The 19,825-nt window shown below is 34.3% G+C and overlaps 1 protein-coding gene across 8 annotated transcripts in view; it reads left to right on the forward strand.

The window, feature by feature from the left end:
• Window positions 1-16,671, forward strand: part of CSNK1A1 (casein kinase 1 alpha 1) — a 37,523-nt gene extending 20,852 nt beyond the window's left edge. For 2 of the 8 annotated variants that reach the window (XM_080675920.1, XM_080675916.1), the window contains 7 exons: window positions 3,278-3,417; window positions 4,659-4,737; window positions 5,983-6,057; window positions 8,136-8,242; window positions 9,199-9,311; window positions 11,086-11,119; window positions 15,801-16,671. In XM_080675920.1, coding sequence (XP_080532046.1) covers window positions 3,278-3,417; window positions 4,659-4,737; window positions 5,983-6,057; window positions 8,136-8,242; window positions 9,199-9,311; window positions 11,086-11,119; window position 15,801 — 549 coding nt within the window. In that variant the 3' untranslated portion in view covers window positions 15,802-16,671. Of the gene's footprint in view, window positions 1-3,277; window positions 3,418-4,658; window positions 4,738-5,982; window positions 6,058-8,135; window positions 8,243-9,198; window positions 9,348-11,085; window positions 11,120-15,800 lie in introns of all 8 variants that reach the window. The other 6 variants (XM_080675919.1, XM_080675915.1, XM_080675918.1 and 3 more) reach the window with 3 other exon arrangements.
• Window positions 16,672-19,825: the final 3,154 nt, after the last annotated feature.

Consider the following 19,825-nt stretch of genomic DNA (forward strand, 5'->3'; position numbering starts at 1 on the left):
ATCTTTTACATTTGTAGATATTAGATAGCTTTCTTACTGGATGAATTTTCAGACAAACAAGGGGAAGGAGGTGGGGTTTTTTCTTTTTAAATAATAGTTTTTTTTAATCATAAAATTTAGGTAGATAAATTTTGAAGCTCCAGAGCAAATGGGTCTTTATCAATTTAAGATACACTGAGAAGGAAGTATTGCCATGAGTAATTTTAAAAAGAAAATTGTATTTTATATGTGAGCATATGTTGTAGTTCCTTAATTACCACATGCATCATCTGAGTGATGTTTAATTTTTGTCCATACTACCCAGCATTATTTTAGGGACCACCTTCTCCTGATGTTACAAAGGTTTCATAAATTTACATTTATTTTTATTCATGGACAAAGAAGTAGTACCATCTGTGGTGACTAGGTTTGGTTGGGGAAAGAGGGAAGTGTTGTAAGTGTGTAAGGCACATTGTAAGGCAATTTTGGTTCTCCTTTTTTACTTACTCATTAATTCACACATTTTACTTATATTTTGTACTATAATTATTTAATAATTTCCATTAAATTTTTTTGAATTGTTTATATTCGCTATAAGTTAGCTGGGTTGTGAGGAAAAGTGACTTTGTTAAGTCTTTGGAAGGGCAGGGTAGTGTGACCCTGGTTAGGAGAAATTGTTGCAAATACTAAAAACTAAAATTGGCAGTAGTGTTTCTGAAGAAAATGCACCTCTACTGAATAGAGTTATCCCAGTATATCCAACATTAACTCATTTCCACATGCCTTTGAAGAATCGTGCTGTATTCTTTAAGACAGGCAAAAATTTTACTTAGAACATACATATCTTTAAAACCCAGAAAATCTGCTTGACTCACCAAAGAGATTAGGCCTCTCTTTGCATATATAAACCTATAAAAATGCATTATCTTATGACTTACTAAATATTGACTTCCTTGTTTGTTCTATCTTTACATATTTGCAGCTGTTTGTATCCTTGGAATCATGTGGTTTCATGTATATACTTCCATTATATGTTTACATTCATTTTTAAATTCAAAGCATAGAGAGCTACTACAGATGCTTAATAGATCCCAGAAAATGATGAATTACCAAGAGATTTAAAAACTTTTCTAAAATTTTAAGTAGTTTTTCTTTCAATTGTTTGCTCTTAAAATAGGATACCTTTGTTTGGCAGTGACATTACTTTTCCTGACTTAGATTTTACAAGAGAAATTTTTAAATTGATTTGCTTTGTAGTATTTTGTTTTGATACCAATGATTGAGATGTTTAAGAAGATAGTGTTTGAATGTTTTTTGTTTTCTTCATTACATTTCATCCTTTAGAGTTGTGGAAGGAAAAATACTCTAGTGAACAGTTTATAAAGCAGTCTTTTTAGTTGTGAGAAAGTGTCTGGTTATTGAAGTGTCTGATTGTCGATTTAGACACGAATGAAGCTATCAGATATAATCATGTCAGAGATGTTCCTATTTTCTCTATTTTGAAGTAATGAACGAAGAAATCCTGGAAAATAGCCCTTAGAGGAGATTCTATGTCCTAATCATTTTTTATTCAAAATCCACATAATTCTTAGGGATATTTTTTAAATACCTTGAGGCTGGATGTCCTTTTGTGTTTATTTTTCCCTTGATTGATTTTCAGTGTGAATCTGCAGAGCTTAAGTCATAATTTCTGTTTTGCCTAAGAGAAATATTTTGCTCATTTTGATACTTGTGTACTAAACTGATATTCATAACAAGACAAACAGCATGAGTTTTTTGTGTTTTATAACACTTCATATTTCTATAACTCAGTTGCTTAAGTTAGTATTTTTATAAGAGAGTTTTCTTTATTCAATTACATTTTACTAAAAAATTTAATCTTCATTTTTTATAGTAGTAAATCAAATAAATATTGTTAACATAGTTACAGAAGCTCAAACCTCATTGTCTTTTTGATCCAGCTTAAAGCTGAGACTGGGTTATCAGTGCCTGCCTGAAATAGGTATTTTTCATCCTCCTAAGAGAAACACTTCGTCAGTTTTTTTTAATTTAAATCAATAGCTTGCTTTATTTTCTGACACAAACCTTAACAGACGAGGTAATCAGGTTTTCCAGCATTTAACAAATTATAAACTGTGACAGAAGGAACCCCAACGTCAGCCTAATGGAAAGAACTACAAAATTTAGGCATAACTAATAAAAAATAATAGTCTAGTGCTATGTTAGTGTAAGGGCATGTAGACTTGCTTTGCTTAATAATCTTAATGTGATTTTATGATAAAAGCTACACTTTTAAGTAAATATTGTTTATTTTGCTTTAGAAGCTAGGTAAATGTGAACATATTTGGATTTTTTTGTCAAAAATAGTTTTGTTTGTTGTTTTCTTTTAAACGAGTATTGTTGTTTTTTAATATTTTTTTAATTGATTTCAGAGAGGAAGGGAAAGGGAGAGAGACAGAAACATCAATGATGAGAGAATCACTGACTGGCCGCCTCCTGCATGCTCCCCACTGGGGTCTGAGCCCGCAACTCGGGCAGGTGCCCTCAACCAGAATCCAGCCCTGGACCCTTCAGTTTGCAGGCCGATGCTCTGTCCACTGAGCCAAACTGGCTAGGGCTCTTTTAAAGGTTTTAATTATGAGGAGTAAACTCGAATTACTTAAAAAAAATCAACATTATAAATGAGTATCTTAATCTCTTTGTACCGTATATATGAGAGAGCACTAAACTTTATTTTATAATACAATATTAGTTTGGTGTTTGGTTAGGTTATCTAAATTGCTGATTGTAAGCCACCTTGATATTTAGTACTTTTTAAAGATTTTAGGTCAACTTGTTATAGTTTCTAGAAGTTTAACCTGATCACATGCATAAATGTCACTTCACGTAGTAGAATGTAATGCATGCTTGTTTAAAAAAATGCTTATTTTTTGTTAATAAAAAATCTTGTTTTTTCTTGTCAATACCAAACTTTGAGAGCTGTCTTGTTTACCAATAGTAACTGGATATCGGGTTCCATTATGGCACACAGCACACAGGCTTTTGGGTGTGGAATGAACTGAGCCTGTGAAATTGTTCAGTTGACAGAATCAAATACTTGACCTAACTGGTTTTTTTAAACTTGATTTATTGATGAGGACTAATAAAAGCTTATTGGAGTGTTAAGTTTGTTCATTATCTGTTCTACTTATGATACTTTGATGTATTTGAACAAAGAAAGTAGATGCCATTTAATGAAAAAAAAGTAGTTTAATTAAACAAGGTGGAAACCTAATAATGTCTTTATTTTCTTTTAAAGTTATTCCTTATTGATTTTGGTTTGGCCAAAAAGTACAGAGATAACAGGACAAGGCAACACATACCATACAGAGAAGATAAAAATCTCACTGGCACTGCCCGATATGCTAGCATCAATGCACATCTTGGTATTGAACAGAGGTGAGTTTGACAATTGAATGTGTTAATAAAATTCATAGCAAAAGCCATTAATGTGTTTTTTTAATATTTCAGTTAGTTTCTTACAGTATCTAAAGATGTCTCTTGGCTGAGGATTTGAAGGGTGCTTATTAATCCTTTTACTTGCTGCTTTAGCCAGTGCAGACAAGCCAATTAAATGAGACCTTTTTGTTTTCTTTGTTGAAGGTCATCCCTTGGGAAGAAAAATATTGAATGATAAAAAGTTATATGTATAAATGCAATTTTATCATGATGTTTATATTTGCAGCTGAAGATAGTACTCATTTTCTTAATGCTGATCTTGGGCTTTTATATTATAGTGATGCAAGTTGAGTTTGGAGGAAGACTATAGGTTATTTTTACAAGGAAAATGTTATCTGAGTACTAATGAACCAAAAGGGGTTGGTGGATTATCTTCTGTCCTACTCTTTCATACCATAAATTAATAGCATCTAGTTTGAATAAATCTTCATAATCTCTGCTGTTTCTTTGCTTGAGTGCTAGGTTTTCATGTTCTCCATCTTTTATAAATCATCTTTTGCTCCTTAAACCAAGTTTATAAAATATCCATGAATATCTGAATACCCTGGGTTAAACTGATTTCACATTTTCTATAGGTCAAAGTATTACCAGTTCTTAAATATATAGATCTGTCTGAATGTATGTATGTATGTATGTGTGTATGTATGTATGTATGTATGTATGTATGTATATATGTATGTGATAGTTGAACCTTGAACAAGTCAGGTTTGAACTACTCTGGGTCTGGTCTGTTGAATGTGGTCAGTTGAAAAAAGTCTGCATAAAAGTGGAGCCTTGCATTTCAAACCTGTGTTGTTCAAGGGGGGAGAGAGAGAGATCATATAGATGTTTAATTAGGTTTACATTGTTAATTTATTTCAGCCTCGATAAAGTTAAGAGATTCTGCAAAACTTAACAAAAGTCCTGCCCTTTGGTTTGGAAAGTTGTTTAGCTAAATCCTTTTTGCTCTTCTCTAAAAATTAAGTTGCAAGGCAATGTTAGGTTTTATAATTGGGGATTCTATGAGTTTTATTTAGAAGTAACCCATTAGTAAACTTTTTTATTACCTTAACTATGTATCTTCTTGTACAAGACACCAAATTGCTCTCTCCTCACTTGACAAAATTCTTCTGTGTACCTGGCTTTCTTTCACATGTTTTTCATAATAATTTCAGCTTATAAATTTACATTTTCTTTTCTAGTCGCCGGGACGACATGGAATCATTAGGATATGTTTTGATGTATTTTAATAGAACCAGCCTGCCATGGCAAGGATTAAAGGTAAACCAGACTCAAATGATCAGTTTTTGTTTTTTAATTTATCTTTATTGAAAGTATTACAGATATTTCCCTTTTATTCCCCTCTCCACTCCACACCCCCTCTTGTTTTAAGAATAAAAATAATCTTTAAGTCTCTTCCAAATATGAGGTGTTCTAAAATGGAATTACTTTATTTTTAATTTTTACTGGGTAATAAAATCTGATCATTTCAGTAAGAATAAGCTAATAGAATCCCACATTCACACCTGAAGAACAATTTTTTGGGAGACAGGAAGCCAGGTACCCGTTGGCAACCAGAAGCTTTATCTGGATAGAAGTTAACATGGGCTAAGAAATTAGGTGGAGACGTTCTCATTTTGATGTGTTGCCATTATACTTTTGTACGGTAAAACTGGTTTAGCCAGTAATACTAGCTAGCTGTATTATTTAATTATCCTAACATTTCTTTTGTGTGCATTAATGATAAATCTCTGTCTTAGAATTGAATGGCTATGTTAATATTTTATTCATCCTTTAAAGGAAAATGGTTCCTGTATTTTTTTTTTAAGTTATCTCTGAGACTAGGAAATTGTTTTGTGTTTATGTGTGAGTAGCTTTATTCATTATTAATATTTTTCATTAGGACAGTATTTTGACTTAACACCAGTTATTTTTATATATTTTTTATTGCTTTTTTTTCTTCTTTTTAAGAGGAAGGGAGAGGGATAGAAACATCAGTGAGAGAGAAACATCATTGATCAGCTGTCCCCTGCACGCCTTCCACAGGGAATCAAGCCTGCAACCCGGGCATGTGCCCTGACCGGGAATTGAACCGATGGCCTCTTGGTTTCTGGTTTGATGCTCAACCGCTGAGCTACACTGGCCGGGCAACACGAGATATTAATGTCACTAAATGATGGGCTCATTTTTTTTGTGTTGATTTGCTTATATTTTTGTTCTTCTATTAACTATGGGTTAAGGAAATTTCAAATTTGACCACCCATGTTTTATTTAAATCATACATATCTTCATGTTCCTATTAGACTCACCCTCTCTTAATAGCTAAAAATGTTATTGAAATAGAAATTCATATAGAAATTAACAATTTGGTGGGGGAGGGGACTTAAATATGTTTTACTTTGGGGGTTTTTTAAATCTAGGTTATGATCTCTTGAATCTTAAGTTTACATTTATGTCTAGTATGTTAAACTATTAAGGATCTTAGTAGTGCTGAACATGTCTGTGTGGTTTGATTCTTTTCCACAGGCTGCAACAAAGAAACAAAAATATGAAAAAATTAGTGAAAAGAAGATGTCCACTCCTGTGGAAGTTTTATGTAAGGTAGGTATGCATGTTTGATTTCGTTTTTAATATAAATGATCCAAGAACAAAAAGAAACATTTTACTTGCCAGCTTTGGAACTTAAACATCCTTAAGTGTTTGTTTTACTGTTTCTGGTTTCTTTGAGCTCTGTCATCTGTTAAAAATTATAGGGAAAATAAGAGAGCAGGCAAACTTTTCTAATAGAGCCTCACTAATTTATGAGAAAAATTACATTTAAAAATATTCTAAATAAAAAAAGGACATCAACAGTTGGTACAAAAGGAGTAGGGAAACAAAGGCTAGCAGATCAGAACAATATAAAATAGCACATGTGTGACAATATAGATGAATCAGGCTTATTTCTCTGAAATCTCAGACTTTGTAGAGAAGCACATGAGTTTAGAATGGAAAGATGTTCTGTGGAAAACCATGTTAGCCATGGTTTCCCACAGAAAGAAGACCACATGGTTGTCTTTTAGACTATTGAATACCTGAAATAATGAGAAAATAGTATGTAATTACATAATTGGGTGATAGAAAGTAGAAATCAGCATGAGTTGAAATAGTACTCTGGGGGGTGGTAATTGGTGATATCTTTATGTGTCTTCCCATTCACAAATTTGCTTTCCCCTTTTATACATAACCTATATAGTAAAAGGGTAATATGCAAATTGACCGAAAGGCAGAACGACCGATCACTATGACACACACTGACCACCAGGGGGCAGGCACTCAACGCAGGAGCTTCCCCCTGGTGGTCAGTGTGCTCCCACAGTTAGAGCGCTGCTAAGCCACAAGCTGGCTGACGGCTGGTGAGCACAGCAGCCTGCCTCTGCAGCAGCACTAGGGCTCCCGGACGGGCTGAGGGAGAGAGAGAGAGAGAGAGAGAGAGAGACAGAGACAGAGACAGAGACACACACACACACACTTTGTGCACCTGGCCTCTAGTCTATAATAAAGGAGCTAATGGAGTGGGAGACTATGATCTTTTCTGAGACACCTTGGGATTCATTTTTGAAATATATTTTAGGTTAATAAGTGAAACGTTTTTATGTTGTAATTCACCCAAATAACTTTAAAGTCTATATGCTTCAAGAAGCAAAACGTATTTTCTATAGACTACATTTCCATGGAACAGAAAGATTCATTGGGCTCATTAGAAAAGTCAGCCGTTTTTCTGGAAGAGAAAGGATTATAATAGTCTCTACGTGTGGACTGCATCTTAACTTTGATGTAGAAATTGTGGGCTATGACTATCTTTTTTGGATTAGCCACATACAATTGATTCAGGGTGCAGTAAACACAGAAGTATTAGGTATTACCATAAAATAGTGAGAATGTTTTAAATCTGGTTAAGAGTTTAAAAAACAAAGATGTATAATATATTCATGACTTTATTTTCAGATGTTCACCCTAGAAAATAAAATAGCATAAGAATACTTTTAAAACTTAAAACTGTTTATATCAATACAATTATTAAAAATAAATGTTGCAAATAAATCCATTCTATCCTGCCTTGTTGTAGATGTGAGAAATTCATTGAAATCGTAAGGTTGTGCGAAGAAACTTCTAACTTACCTCCCTTCACTTCCATATTTACTGAAGGAGAGGAGATGTAGGGATTTTTGTTATTTTAATGCTTTGCACATTTACATTCCTGGTGGCAAAATACTTTTGATGACTACTATCTACAGCCTTAAAATGTTTATAAACATCTTTGAGAATCTTCCTTAGGAAATTGAACATGGAAAAAGTTTATGCCCACAGATGTGATTATTAGTATTGTTTATAAAATAAAGTTGGGTTCCCCTAAATGTCTAGTTAAAGAGTACAAATTATGATGTATTCGTGAGGTCGATTGTTATGCAGCCAACTCAGAAGTTTATGAAGCAGTTGGAAATAACAAAAGGATGCTTGCAATATAATGTTAATGGGGAAAAATATTTCTCTACCAGTATTAAATGATAAAGTAGTAATAAGGTGGTCAAGATTGTGAACTTCTGTTAATTTTATGAGGATACCAAGTCAGTTATTTTACTTTCATATCTTGAAATAAGTTTGTTTTATAACTTTGTGTTTTACTCTTGAACTTACAGGGGTTTCCTGCAGAATTTGCCATGTACTTAAACTATTGTCGTGGGCTGCGCTTTGAGGAAGCCCCAGATTACATGTATCTGAGGCAGCTATTCCGCATTCTTTTCAGGTTAGTTTTTAAGGTGTTTAAGACTCTAAATTCCAGTGAAGGGGGATTAGTTAAATTTACTCAACATATCTATTCTGACAAGTAGAAAATTAAAGTGGGCCCAGCCAACATAAGTAAAATTTTAAGAAATTGATTTTGTTTGGCTTATTACCACTTGTAGTATTAATGTACTTGAAATTATTTTAGTTTGAGATGGATAAACTGTTGAATCAAGCTCAATGTAGAATCAAACTTTTCCATGATAATTGCATTTTACATTACATCTAAGTGACATTGGTGGCCCATGGAAGTCTCCAACTTTGGTACAGGACCTTATTCAATACCAAAATGAAAAGCAATTAAAATATCAATCATAGAGTATTTGATAGTGTGGAGGCAGGCCAAACTCTAGGATTCTCTTGATGCAACCCAGAATTGGTCTTGAAGGGGAGAGGGGAGAGATACAGTACACAGGGTTGGATATAATAAGAATTGGAGGTAATCCTCTAACCCCAGAAGAGTCTTCCCAAGCCACCAGCATAGATATCTCTCTCACAAACTTAGAGACTCATTCCTACTGAATTTGTTTTCGGCAGTACCCCCTTGTTATGATTATCCCCCCAAGATAATTGACAGTGTTTTTGCTACTCATGCTGCCTTCCATTCCCACCCTCTTGCCCCTTTTAAGAAAGTTTAAAGGCAGCTTTTTTTTTTAAGGGTAGAGGATTTATTATCAAATATAGCAGACGAAATGTGGTGACATCATTTTCCTCCCACTTTATCATGACATGTATAAAGTGAGAATTAATTAACTGAATGGTTAAAAAAATCAATAGGGAAAGTAATCTTTTGGAAGTTATCACTCTTAAGAGAAAATACTCATTTCCTTTAAAAAAAAAATGCCCTGTCTTAAAAGTTCAGTTGTGTATTAACTAGAGTCTTATTGAAGGATTAATATATAATTTTATATTTTCCAGAACCCTGAACCACCAATATGACTACACATTTGATTGGACAATGTTAAAGCAGAAAGCAGCACAGCAGGCAGCCTCTTCAAGTGGGCAGGGTCAGCAGGCCCAAACCCCCACAGGCAAGCAAACTGACAAAACCAAGAGTAACATGAAAGGTTAGTAGCCAAGAACCAAGTGACGTTACAGGGGAAAAAAATTGAACACAAAATTGGGTAATTCATTCATTTCTAACAGTGTTAGATCGAGGAGGTGGTTTTAAAATACATAAAAATTTGGCTTTGTTTAAAAAAAAAAAAAAAACGTCCTTGGAAAATTTGACTACTAACTTTAAACCCAAATGTCCTTGTTCATATATACATGTATATGTATTTGTATATGCATATATGTGTGTATATTATATCATTTCCTCTTGGGATTTTGGGTCATTTTTAACAACTGCATCTTTTTTACTCATTCATTAACTCTTTCCAAAATAAACATTTGGTGTTGGGAATATGGTATAGTCAATAAATCCAAAATCCTAGACCTAACACTTGTTGATTTTTAATAATGAAGCTGGTTAGCCATGATGTCTTGACTTTCTTTCAGACTAACAGTGTTAAGAATTTTTTCTGCATGTTAATGCTTTAGCATTTAAAATGGAATATTGTGAACACGATCTGATTTCAAGAGGTGAGTCTGAGTTTGGCATTGCCCCCAAAGTGTCTATCTTCTCAGTTGTAGAGCATCTAGTTTAAGCTCTTATATGCTCAAATAACTGAAAAGCTCGACACATAAATCTCTTAGCTAATATTTACCTACATATGTTATTTAATTTCCAAATGATCTTTTGCTTTTGGCTTTGTTTTTTTTTAATCATGCTGATAATTCAGCATCTAGGAGTCCAACGTGGAATTGAATTCTGCAGTTAGGCCTTGCAAATTTGAAAACAAAAAAAATAAATTAAAAAAAACCTGGGGCAAATGCCATTGAACTGCTAGTCTGTTTTCTTTCTGTCTTTCTCCAGCACTCTTGGTGCTATAGGAGTAGAACTGTTAGCGTACAGCTTCATTTCTTATTGCTGTTGTCATACAGTTCGACTCCTGTGTTTCATGTTTTTTGTTTGTTTTTCCCTCCTTTCTGGGGCTTACCTCCTAACACCTGCCTACTTTCTAGAAGTAGTGGGCAGGTAAAGTTTGGTTTGGGGGCTTTAATTATTTAATTTCTGAATGACTGCTCTAGTCTGAACTTGGTCTTCTTTGATCCATATTTTTAGTGTTGTGTTAAAACTATTTTGTAATATAAAAGTAGGCTCTAATCTGAGGATCCTTTAAGAAGTATAATTAACTGATGTCATCCTCATGCCAGCAGCTCATCTATTAGGAATGAAGTTGAGATGCTTCCATATTGGGCAAGATTCACAATTGAAGTTTTAATGTAGTGAGGGTTCTTAGACGATGAAATTTCAGCTCACGATAGCAAACACTAATGCTTGCTCAGTGTTCTGCCTGTGCATCTCAGTTGGGACTTAATTGCCCCTTTTGAGTGTTTTAATCATTGTAAAACTAATCATAGCACCAAGAATCCAGAAGAAATGCTGTTTAGGTAAGACAACTTAGAGTCTCTAAACTGAGACCTTGTTACATCTGACACCTATAGTATATTTGCTTTTTCTCACAAAATTAAACCAATTTTTGCCTAAAGCTAGCTGGGATAATAGGATCATCATGATTTTCAGTTTCTAGAACTAAAATTAGATTGAAATATCAGCTGACCTAGAACATTTCACTTCAGGCATTCAGCAGCCTTCAGAAAGAATTATACCTTGTTTTGAGCTAGTTTCATTGTTAGTTTTACTGTGTGTTTCTTACTCAATAAACAAGTAAAATTTTTGTCCTGCCCTGCCCTATCCAGGTCTTAAAGATGAGCAGTTGGATCCACTGAGTTAGTATGTTTCCTTGGGAAAAAAATTAAACTTAAGTTTAATCCTTACTTTGTACGTAGCTATTTTTTATAAAAAGCAACTTAAAAATCTTATAAAAATCTTATAGCATTATGACACAGAGGTTATACGAATTGTTACATTAAAATGGACTTTGCTTAAAACACATCACATGTCATTGACTACTTTCAGAGATGAATGTCCATGTGGTATAATTTGACTCCAAGCAAAATATTTAGTTGCTTGCAACTAAAATGTGTCATTCCACAGAATACAAACAACAAAATTCTTTTTGATCTTTGACTTCTTGAAAACATTTATTTTGGATATAGAACTTAGTGCCCCAGCAAATTTTACACAAAATAGGGTTTTAATGGGTTTGAAGGTGACATGAAATGAGTAAAGGGAGCCAATTCCCCTAACCTTTACCCCAACCATTTCTGGGTCATCCATCCATTAAGAAATTGTTGAAGTATGGAGTTTGAAAGTTGATCTGGATTACTTAATCCTGATTCCAATCTCTAGTTGGGGGATAGTGAGAAAGAAACATGAGTTGGCTGCCTCCTCACCAGGGATTGAACCTGCAACCTAGGTTATGTGCCCTGCCGGGAATAAAACCCGAGACCCTTCCGTGCATGGGATGATGTTCCAACCAACTGAACCACACCGGACAGGGCTAGAAGGTGCTTTTCAAATACATCCTGTCTATTTGTTGTGCACGGAGTTATATTTTCAGAGTTTTTCACATCAGAGAATTCAGTTTCTTAAATGAATCTTCAGCAAGTAAAGCTTTGTATCACAGGAATATGTATTCCTGGAAAAATCCCCCAAATGGTGGCATTCACTAATATATTTTATGTGATTATTTTTATTTTTGAAAAATCTATATCTAATGTTTCTTCATAGAAAGCTATCATGACTTGTTTTAGCAATTCACTTAAAAATGTCCAAAGACTTTTAAAAGTCGGAATTCAGCTAAGAAAGGTTTATTATATGTAACAGGCTTCTATCCTAATCACTTTGCTAAAGAAAAGATCTTTTGAAATGTTCCATTCCAAAGCCCATCAAAAGAATGATATAAGAAACAAGGTGTTGCTCCTAATGCCTACTGTGCTCTGTACTAGTTTTCAGTGCTCAGATATCACATGATTATAATTATTGTTTTCATACGTGTTAAAGAAAAAAAGAAAAGATTCACTTCTGATACACTTCCAAGTACTTTTCAAGACATTTAAAAAGTAAAGGAAAAAGGAAATATTTGTAAGGTATTACCAGTCCAATTAAGTTGCTCATTTCTTTAGTTAAGGGCAGAGATGGGAGAATTTCAGAAGGTAGTAAATCAAAGGTTGATCCTCACACAAGTCTACTTGTTCTTATCACCTTAACCCATCTATCAGTCAGTTCACTACTCCAGCCATCAGTACTAAGCATAGTTTTGTCGTAAGTACCTGGATGTCAAATTGTTGGCATTCAAAAAGATTAGAAATGGTTTTCCATCACATTATCCTACCATATCTATGGTCTTCCTTGAATTACCTTCCAGTATTTACTGGGCTTCACTTACCATTTATGTCTAGCTTAACTTTTTCTGACTTCACCAATTGCTGCTAGGAACGTGGCTGGTCACTTAGCAACGTAACCCAAATCACAGGGGAAGACCTTGAAATATCTGGAGCGAGTGGTGTGCTCTGAATACACTCAGTTCAAGGAAGTACCAGGGAGCTGCATCTGCTTGCTGAAATTTTTGTCAGCTTTTTTCACTGTGGAACAATAAACCTGGAGAGAAGAGAACTAGCACAAATGAACAGGAAATGAAGATGAGTGTGCAAGAGTTGATTTGTGATGATTTGAAGCCAACATCTTCAAGGCTTGCTGGACCTGTCAAACTTTGCAACCTGTCAGATTGTCTGGATGATACAGCGGTTCAGAAGACCCAGAAGAGTACAGTGTCACTGTGACTCAGTGGCGTATAATGCAGACCATCTACCATTTGGGGAAGGAATCAATTGTAACAGGTATTTTAAAATTCTGCAAACTCAGAAATCTGTAGCAGAATGAATTCTGTGACAGGGAAGACAAGAAATCAGATCATCAGTCTGTTTTTTAATGCAGTTTAGGGATGATGTATACCTGGTATACTTAAGTTGTCATTTATCTTATTTGCAGTGATAAAAAATAAAATATTTTTTCTTTATCTTTCCTAATATAATGCTTTTCTGTGGAGAAGGGAGAGTTATTATAGGTTTTTTTTAACTTTTATACTGCCAATCTGCTTCAAATTCTGTCAGCTTGATTCTGTGTGACCAAAAAAAGAAAACCACATAAGCACGTTATAGGAAAAGTTAATTAATATAAATGACATTACATAGTGATGAATATGAATATTATTTTTTAAAAATTTTTAAAGTTAATGTCATACTGTGAAAGGATTTTAAATTTTAAAAGCCCATCATAAACTTTTAAGCCTTACTATAATTTCATAAAAATCCCTTTGAACTAGTTTGTGGGTCTATAAAAAATATTCAGGGACATCTGAATTTAATTCACAAATAGGAGCAGATACATACTTTTCATATTGAGGGATAGAATCTCCTGGTTAGTTATATAAAAATAAATATTTTTTCTTTTGCAGAGTTGAAAAGAAACTTAAATATAGCTATTAACTCTTGAATCTGTCACATTAACCCTCCAAACCTGTTTTAACTTTTCTTTCCCCTCTTGTTTTAGGAACAAAGGCACCCATTTTTTACTTTAACTGTTGTTGCAGTGAAGATGGGTTTGGACTTTGAGAAGCCTGGAGACGCCACCTAAACTACAAGATCAAAACCAAGCACACTGGGGAAAAGAATGCTTAGTACTTGAAGATGGAATGTCGGATACCTCCTGGATGCTTCTATTGAGAGTTTTTTTTTTCTGAACAAACTTTAGTAACATCTTAGGACAATTCACTGGAGAAACACTGATCCCTGGATGGAGTGTCCTACCTACTACCGGCTAACCTGAAGAGTTAAATCTGGATTTGACTGCTGTATTGTACCAGGAATATTATTAGGCTAGCCTTTAACCAATCTGTAACAATTGTAATCATTAATTTACCCAGCAGTTCTTCAAATCAGATTAAAAGATGAACAGATAAAATTCTTACCAAGATATAATTTTTATCCCTGTTGAAGACACAAGTTTTTTTTTATATTTTGCCTCCAATGTAACATATTTCCTTTTTAGTTTGTTAGTGACTATGGTTTCCATTTAAAGCTGTTTGGATATTCAACATAGTAATTATTCCATATAATTATGTAAGCAGTCTATGATAAAAGAAAACCCAACAATTTTCATAGTTGTGAAAACTTTTTATGGCATTTAACAATAATTGCAGTACTTTAAATCAAAATGCTTATCACAAAAAAGGTCATTTTATTTTGCTAATCCATACATAGTTTTAATTTGCTTTAAAATACTCTATTTTAAAATTGGGATTAGATTACAGAATATGGTCAGATTTTTAAATCAGGTTTGATTTGATAGCTTTTTTTTTAATGGCTTACCTTGCTAATCCTATTAATAATATATAGCAGATAATGATATTCCTTGTGGTAAAGTACATTTTCAGAAAGCTTCTTATCTTTTATTTTTGGCATTTGGTTTATGAACATATTACTTGGGATAGGCAATAAAGATCTGTTCTGTTCCTAGCCTTGTGTTAAGGCACTATGGAGAGCAAGGAAGTATAGCACTGACATCTTGTCCTTAGGCCTTAGCACAATATATTTATTAAATGAATGAAGATGACTTTCTGGCTTCAGACAAAAAACAAACTCCTAGTTAGCAAGTGAGAGAATATTTCAAAAAAGGAGCAGTTTGTGATTGACAGAAACATGGTTTGTGCTAAGAAAGTGAGAGATCAAATAGAGCTGGCTATCAGGGTAACATGCCTTTATGTGGAAGCCCAGCAAGCATGTCAAACATGCGGGCCACTGGCCTAGAGTCTAATTGTGGCTGAGAGCAGAGTGTTTGCAGGGTGGGAAGGCATGAGAAGTAAATAAAGCCAAAAGAGCAATTGGTCTACTTTTTCAAATCAGAGACAAAACCTAACCTTTTTAATGCAACTGCTGGAGATAAAAAAAATTTTTAGAGTCTGAGGTTTCTTTTAAAAAACCATAATCAGTTTTGTGTTCAGTGGAATAACTCAAATAATTATGCCTTGAATACATTTATTAAAACTTATTGTTCCTTATTTGTATCAGAAATAATGTGCAGAAAAATCCTACTCATACATAGAATGATTAAAACTATACTTTCCATTTGTTGAGCAATCTGTTTTTCATCTATTTGACAAATAGTTGTAAACATAATGTGTTCTAGGTACTAGAAACACAAATTTTAAAAAACAGGCTTATAGGAATAACCATTATTTCTCTAGCTTGAGGATTGTATGCTGATTGGGAGGCTTTAAGTCACTGCACACTATTCCTACCTAGAAGTATCAAGAACAAAAATGTTTCTTGTTTTTCTGTTTTGTTTTTAAAAAGAGCTCATGATTTTCAAATAGATAAAAATCAACAGTCACACTTCTAAAGTAATCATTGGCTCAGATCTACCTAATTTCCTTAATTTGGGTGTGGCTTAAGATTTTTTTTTTAACTTAGAATTTTAACCTTTTATTCCTGTTTTTTATTTTTTTGAACAGGTTTCTAAGCATGAATCAAGGAACAGAAGAAGCAGTGCAGATGATCGGAGCAGCATTTGTTTCTCCCAAAATCTAGAAATTTTAGTTCATATGTACACTAGCCAGTGGTTGTGGACAACCATTTACTTGGTGTAAAGAACTTAATTTCAGTATAAACTGGCTCTGGGCAGCATTGGTGATGCTGTGTCCCGAGTTGTAGCCGCTGTAATTGTGAATATTAACTGAGATAGTGAAACATGGTGTCCAGTTTTCTATTGCATTTTTTCAAGTGGAAAAGTTAACTAAATGGTTGACACCACAAATTGGTGGAGAAATTGTGCATATGCCAATTTTTTGTTAAAATCTTTTTCTTTGAACTATACTGCTTTGAGATCTCATTTCAGAAGAACGGCATGAACAGTCTTCAGCCACAGTTGTGATGGTTGTAAATGCTCACAATTGTGCATTCTTAGGGTTTATCCACCCCTGGGGTTTGCAAGTTGTTCACTTAAAACATTCTTAAAATGGTTGGCTTCTTGTTTGCAAGCCAGCTGATATGGTAGCAACCAAAGATTCCAGTGTTTGAGCATATGAAAGACTGCCTGCTTACCTGTGCTAGAAATAACAGCATCTAAAGTGAAGACTTAAGAAAAACTTAGTGACTACTAGATTATCCTTAGGACTCTGCATTAACTCTATAATGTTCTTGGTATTAAAAAAAAAAAAAAGCATATTTGTCACAGAAATTTAGTTAACATCTTAAAACTGAATATGTATGTATGTTGCTTAGATAAATGTAATCACTGTAAACATCTATATGATCTGGGATTTTGTTTTTATTTTGAAATGGGAGCTTTTTTGTTTACAAGTTCATTAAAAACTAAAAACTGTTTCTGTAAGGAAATGAGGGTTTTTTTTTTTAAACAACAAAAATGCCTTGCTGAGTCACTATGAAATCAAAATCTCCCCAATTTTTTAATAGACTACTTCAAGCCACTTGTTACATAAAACCCCTTTGCAAATCATTTTAGGTTTAGTGTTAAAACTGTTACTCAAACTTTTTTGGTCTGGAGGAGAAAGGCATTGTTCTTTTTTTTTTTTTTTTTTTTTAATGACTTGCAGGCACAAATACCTAGTGCTACCACTGCTAGGACTTGGTTATTGTAACTCCAGCACCTCAGACGAACAGCGGGACTGATTCTGAATAAATGAAAGCGTTAAAGGGTTTAACTGCAGAATGAAGTTTTTCTTTAAATTTTTTGTTAATTGGCTCTGAGCAGATTGATTCTTAACCTTGGAGAACATCACATTATGTGAGATTAATGTGATCACTGGCCCTCCCTAACGCACTCATTTTCTGTAGTTTTTCTGTACTCCCCTCAATCCTATATGCCGCTCTTCTTTTTCTGACCCAAGAGAAAGATTGGTTTGTTGACAGTTTTTTTTAACTGTAATTTATTCATTTAGAGCATGTCAGAATAAATTTAAAAGTACTTTCGTCTGAAAATGCTGCCAGGAGCCTATTGTGTAAAAAAATATAGGTGTTTTGTAAAATAATCTTGAAATTGTAAATTGACACTAGTTTGGTCAGATTGTGTCAAGCTTAATTTTTCTTTTTTATTTGAAAACTACTTTAGCAATAATTCCGTGATTACTACATTCTGCTATTAAAGGATAAGTTAGCACCATCACACTGCAGAAATCATGAGTATGAACTTGTGGGGTAGGCAGCTTCGCTTCTTTTCTATCCACCCATGTCAGTTAAGGTGTTTGTTTCTTGACTAATAAACCCTTTGAAACTTTTAGCCAGAAATCAGTCTCATAAAGCTATTTTTGAGTATAGCTTGTGTAAAATAAAAATGTTTAGCTTTGGTAATAACTTTTCCAAGCTGAACTCCCTCTAGCAAGATATTTTTCAGTGCTTTTATTTACTATGCACTTAGACTATGCACTTTTTCTGAAATATTTTTGTAACACTTTTTTGTATTTTTGCCATTTGAAAAGGTTGTGGTGTAGTTGGTCTGTAATTAAGTTGCAGATTTATAACTGCTGTTAGCTTTGTAAATCAAAATATAGGTGTTTTTGTCCTGGTATATCGTCATTCCATCTGCAGCTGGAGCTGGAATCCCATTGATCTTCTAGCTACCATTCATTTTCTTCACAGTTCACAAAAGAAGAATGTGAAACTCGGTGAATGCTGTTTACTAATTCTGTTGGGAGATGAATCTCATTTCACCAAAATTAAATTATGTTTTTCCACTAAAATGATGATACAAGTTGAAGACACATCACTCTGAAATTGGAAGACCTCACCACTTAAGGCTCCACAATGGCTCACTCAGCTGAACTCTAGGTTACTACTATTTACTTTGTTCACCCATTGGGGGTGTGGGGGGGTGGGTACAGGTTTTTTTTAATGTTGGGAGATGGCCATTCTAACTACTGTCGAATGTCTCTGTTTTGGGAAGGTATAACAAGAAAATAAAAAAATATATATGAAGGGAGAGACTGGTTATCTCCTCCCCATATGGTTGTGCTCATGCTCGTAAGGCCTACGAGTAGAATCTTGGGGGGTTGCTTTTATTATATTTTATCAACAAATATTAAGAGATATTTTAATCTCTACCAGTCCTTGCAGTACTGTTTAATGTTTTAAGCAGGGTATACTGTAACAATTACAAACTTAATTTCATTATAATAAAAGAGAACAAACAAGGATTTTAGAACCCGAGCCATTGAGCTAGTTTTCCCTGATATTTGCTGAACCAGCTATCAATAAGTTCTTAACTTGTCTAGAGTGAACCATGAGAATTTCAAGAAGTGGTGGCCTGGACGCTTCAGCTCAGCTCCTGCATTTCAGCAGTCTGCGGTATATCTCAGATGTGCTCTCCCCTTAAAGTAGACTCGTGAGACTGCTTTTCTTTAATCACATTTCTATTGCTCACAACATTTTGGGGATTAACTCCCAAAACAAATTTTTCCACTTCCTCCTTAGAATATATTTAATAATGACAAACTTTTTAGTCTACTTTTTATCCGGAAAGGCTAGAGATGGTGAGTCAAGTATAAGTTTAATCAGGCTATGCATTCTGTATTTAATCATTAACCAGTATATAATTGAAGTAAAATGATTGTTTTCTGAAATGAGGATACTCTATATGCAAAATGTAATGAAAATATTGAGCAGTATCAGAGCTATTACAGTAACTGCAAGACACATTTCAAGTTGATCAAATGCCTTTTATTTTGATTGACACTGTGGACCCACAGTGACTGGAATTCTGTGGTCCTACAGATTCAGCAAGTTTAAGAGACCTGAGAATTCCCACTTAATTTTTTTGGTTTGGTTTCTGCTCCTTTCTAGCCTGGTGGGGTGAATGGGTTCAGTGCTCCTTTCCAGCCTGGTGGGGTGAATGGGTTCAGTGCTCCTTTCCAGCCTGGTGGGGTGAATGGGTTCAGTGCTCCTTTCCAGCCTGGTGGGGTGAATGGGTTCAGTGCTCCTTTCCAGCCTGGTGGGGTGAATGGGTTCAGTCTGCCTTTTACCTTTGTCTAACCAGATCCCTTGAAGAGGTTTTTTGAGGTACTTCTGTTATCGCTAATGTACAATCAAATAATGAAGAAATGTTTGTAATATTGGTTTAAGTATTGGGAACAGTGATGAGTTAATTGGTGTCCGTACTACCCCAATACCTGAGTCAGAGCACCCGATACATTGGGTGATTTCTGAATGAATGGAAGAATAAAATGGATGTGGAGAAAGTCTTATTAGACCAGTAGATCCACATTCTTCATAGTGAGGTGGCCACCCAGAGTGTATGTTATAGTTATTTAAATTTAGGATTTTCTGTTTTACTGTCATTTATCACTCCCAAGCATGTACTTTTTCATAGGTAAATATATGCAGAAGAGTTTGAAGAAATGAAGTGAGCTGCTTTGGCCTCACAGTGTACCTTTGGGCTGTCGGGAGCTGTGCCAGCTATAGGGAACTCAGAAGTGATCAAAACAATCCCATCCTAACAGTTTACGGTGTAGAAAAGAGAGCAATT

The sequence above is a fragment of the Plecotus auritus genome (genome assembly GCF_963455305.1).
Source record: "Plecotus auritus genome assembly, chromosome: 6".
NCBI lineage: Eukaryota > Metazoa > Chordata > Mammalia > Chiroptera > Vespertilionidae > Plecotus > Plecotus auritus.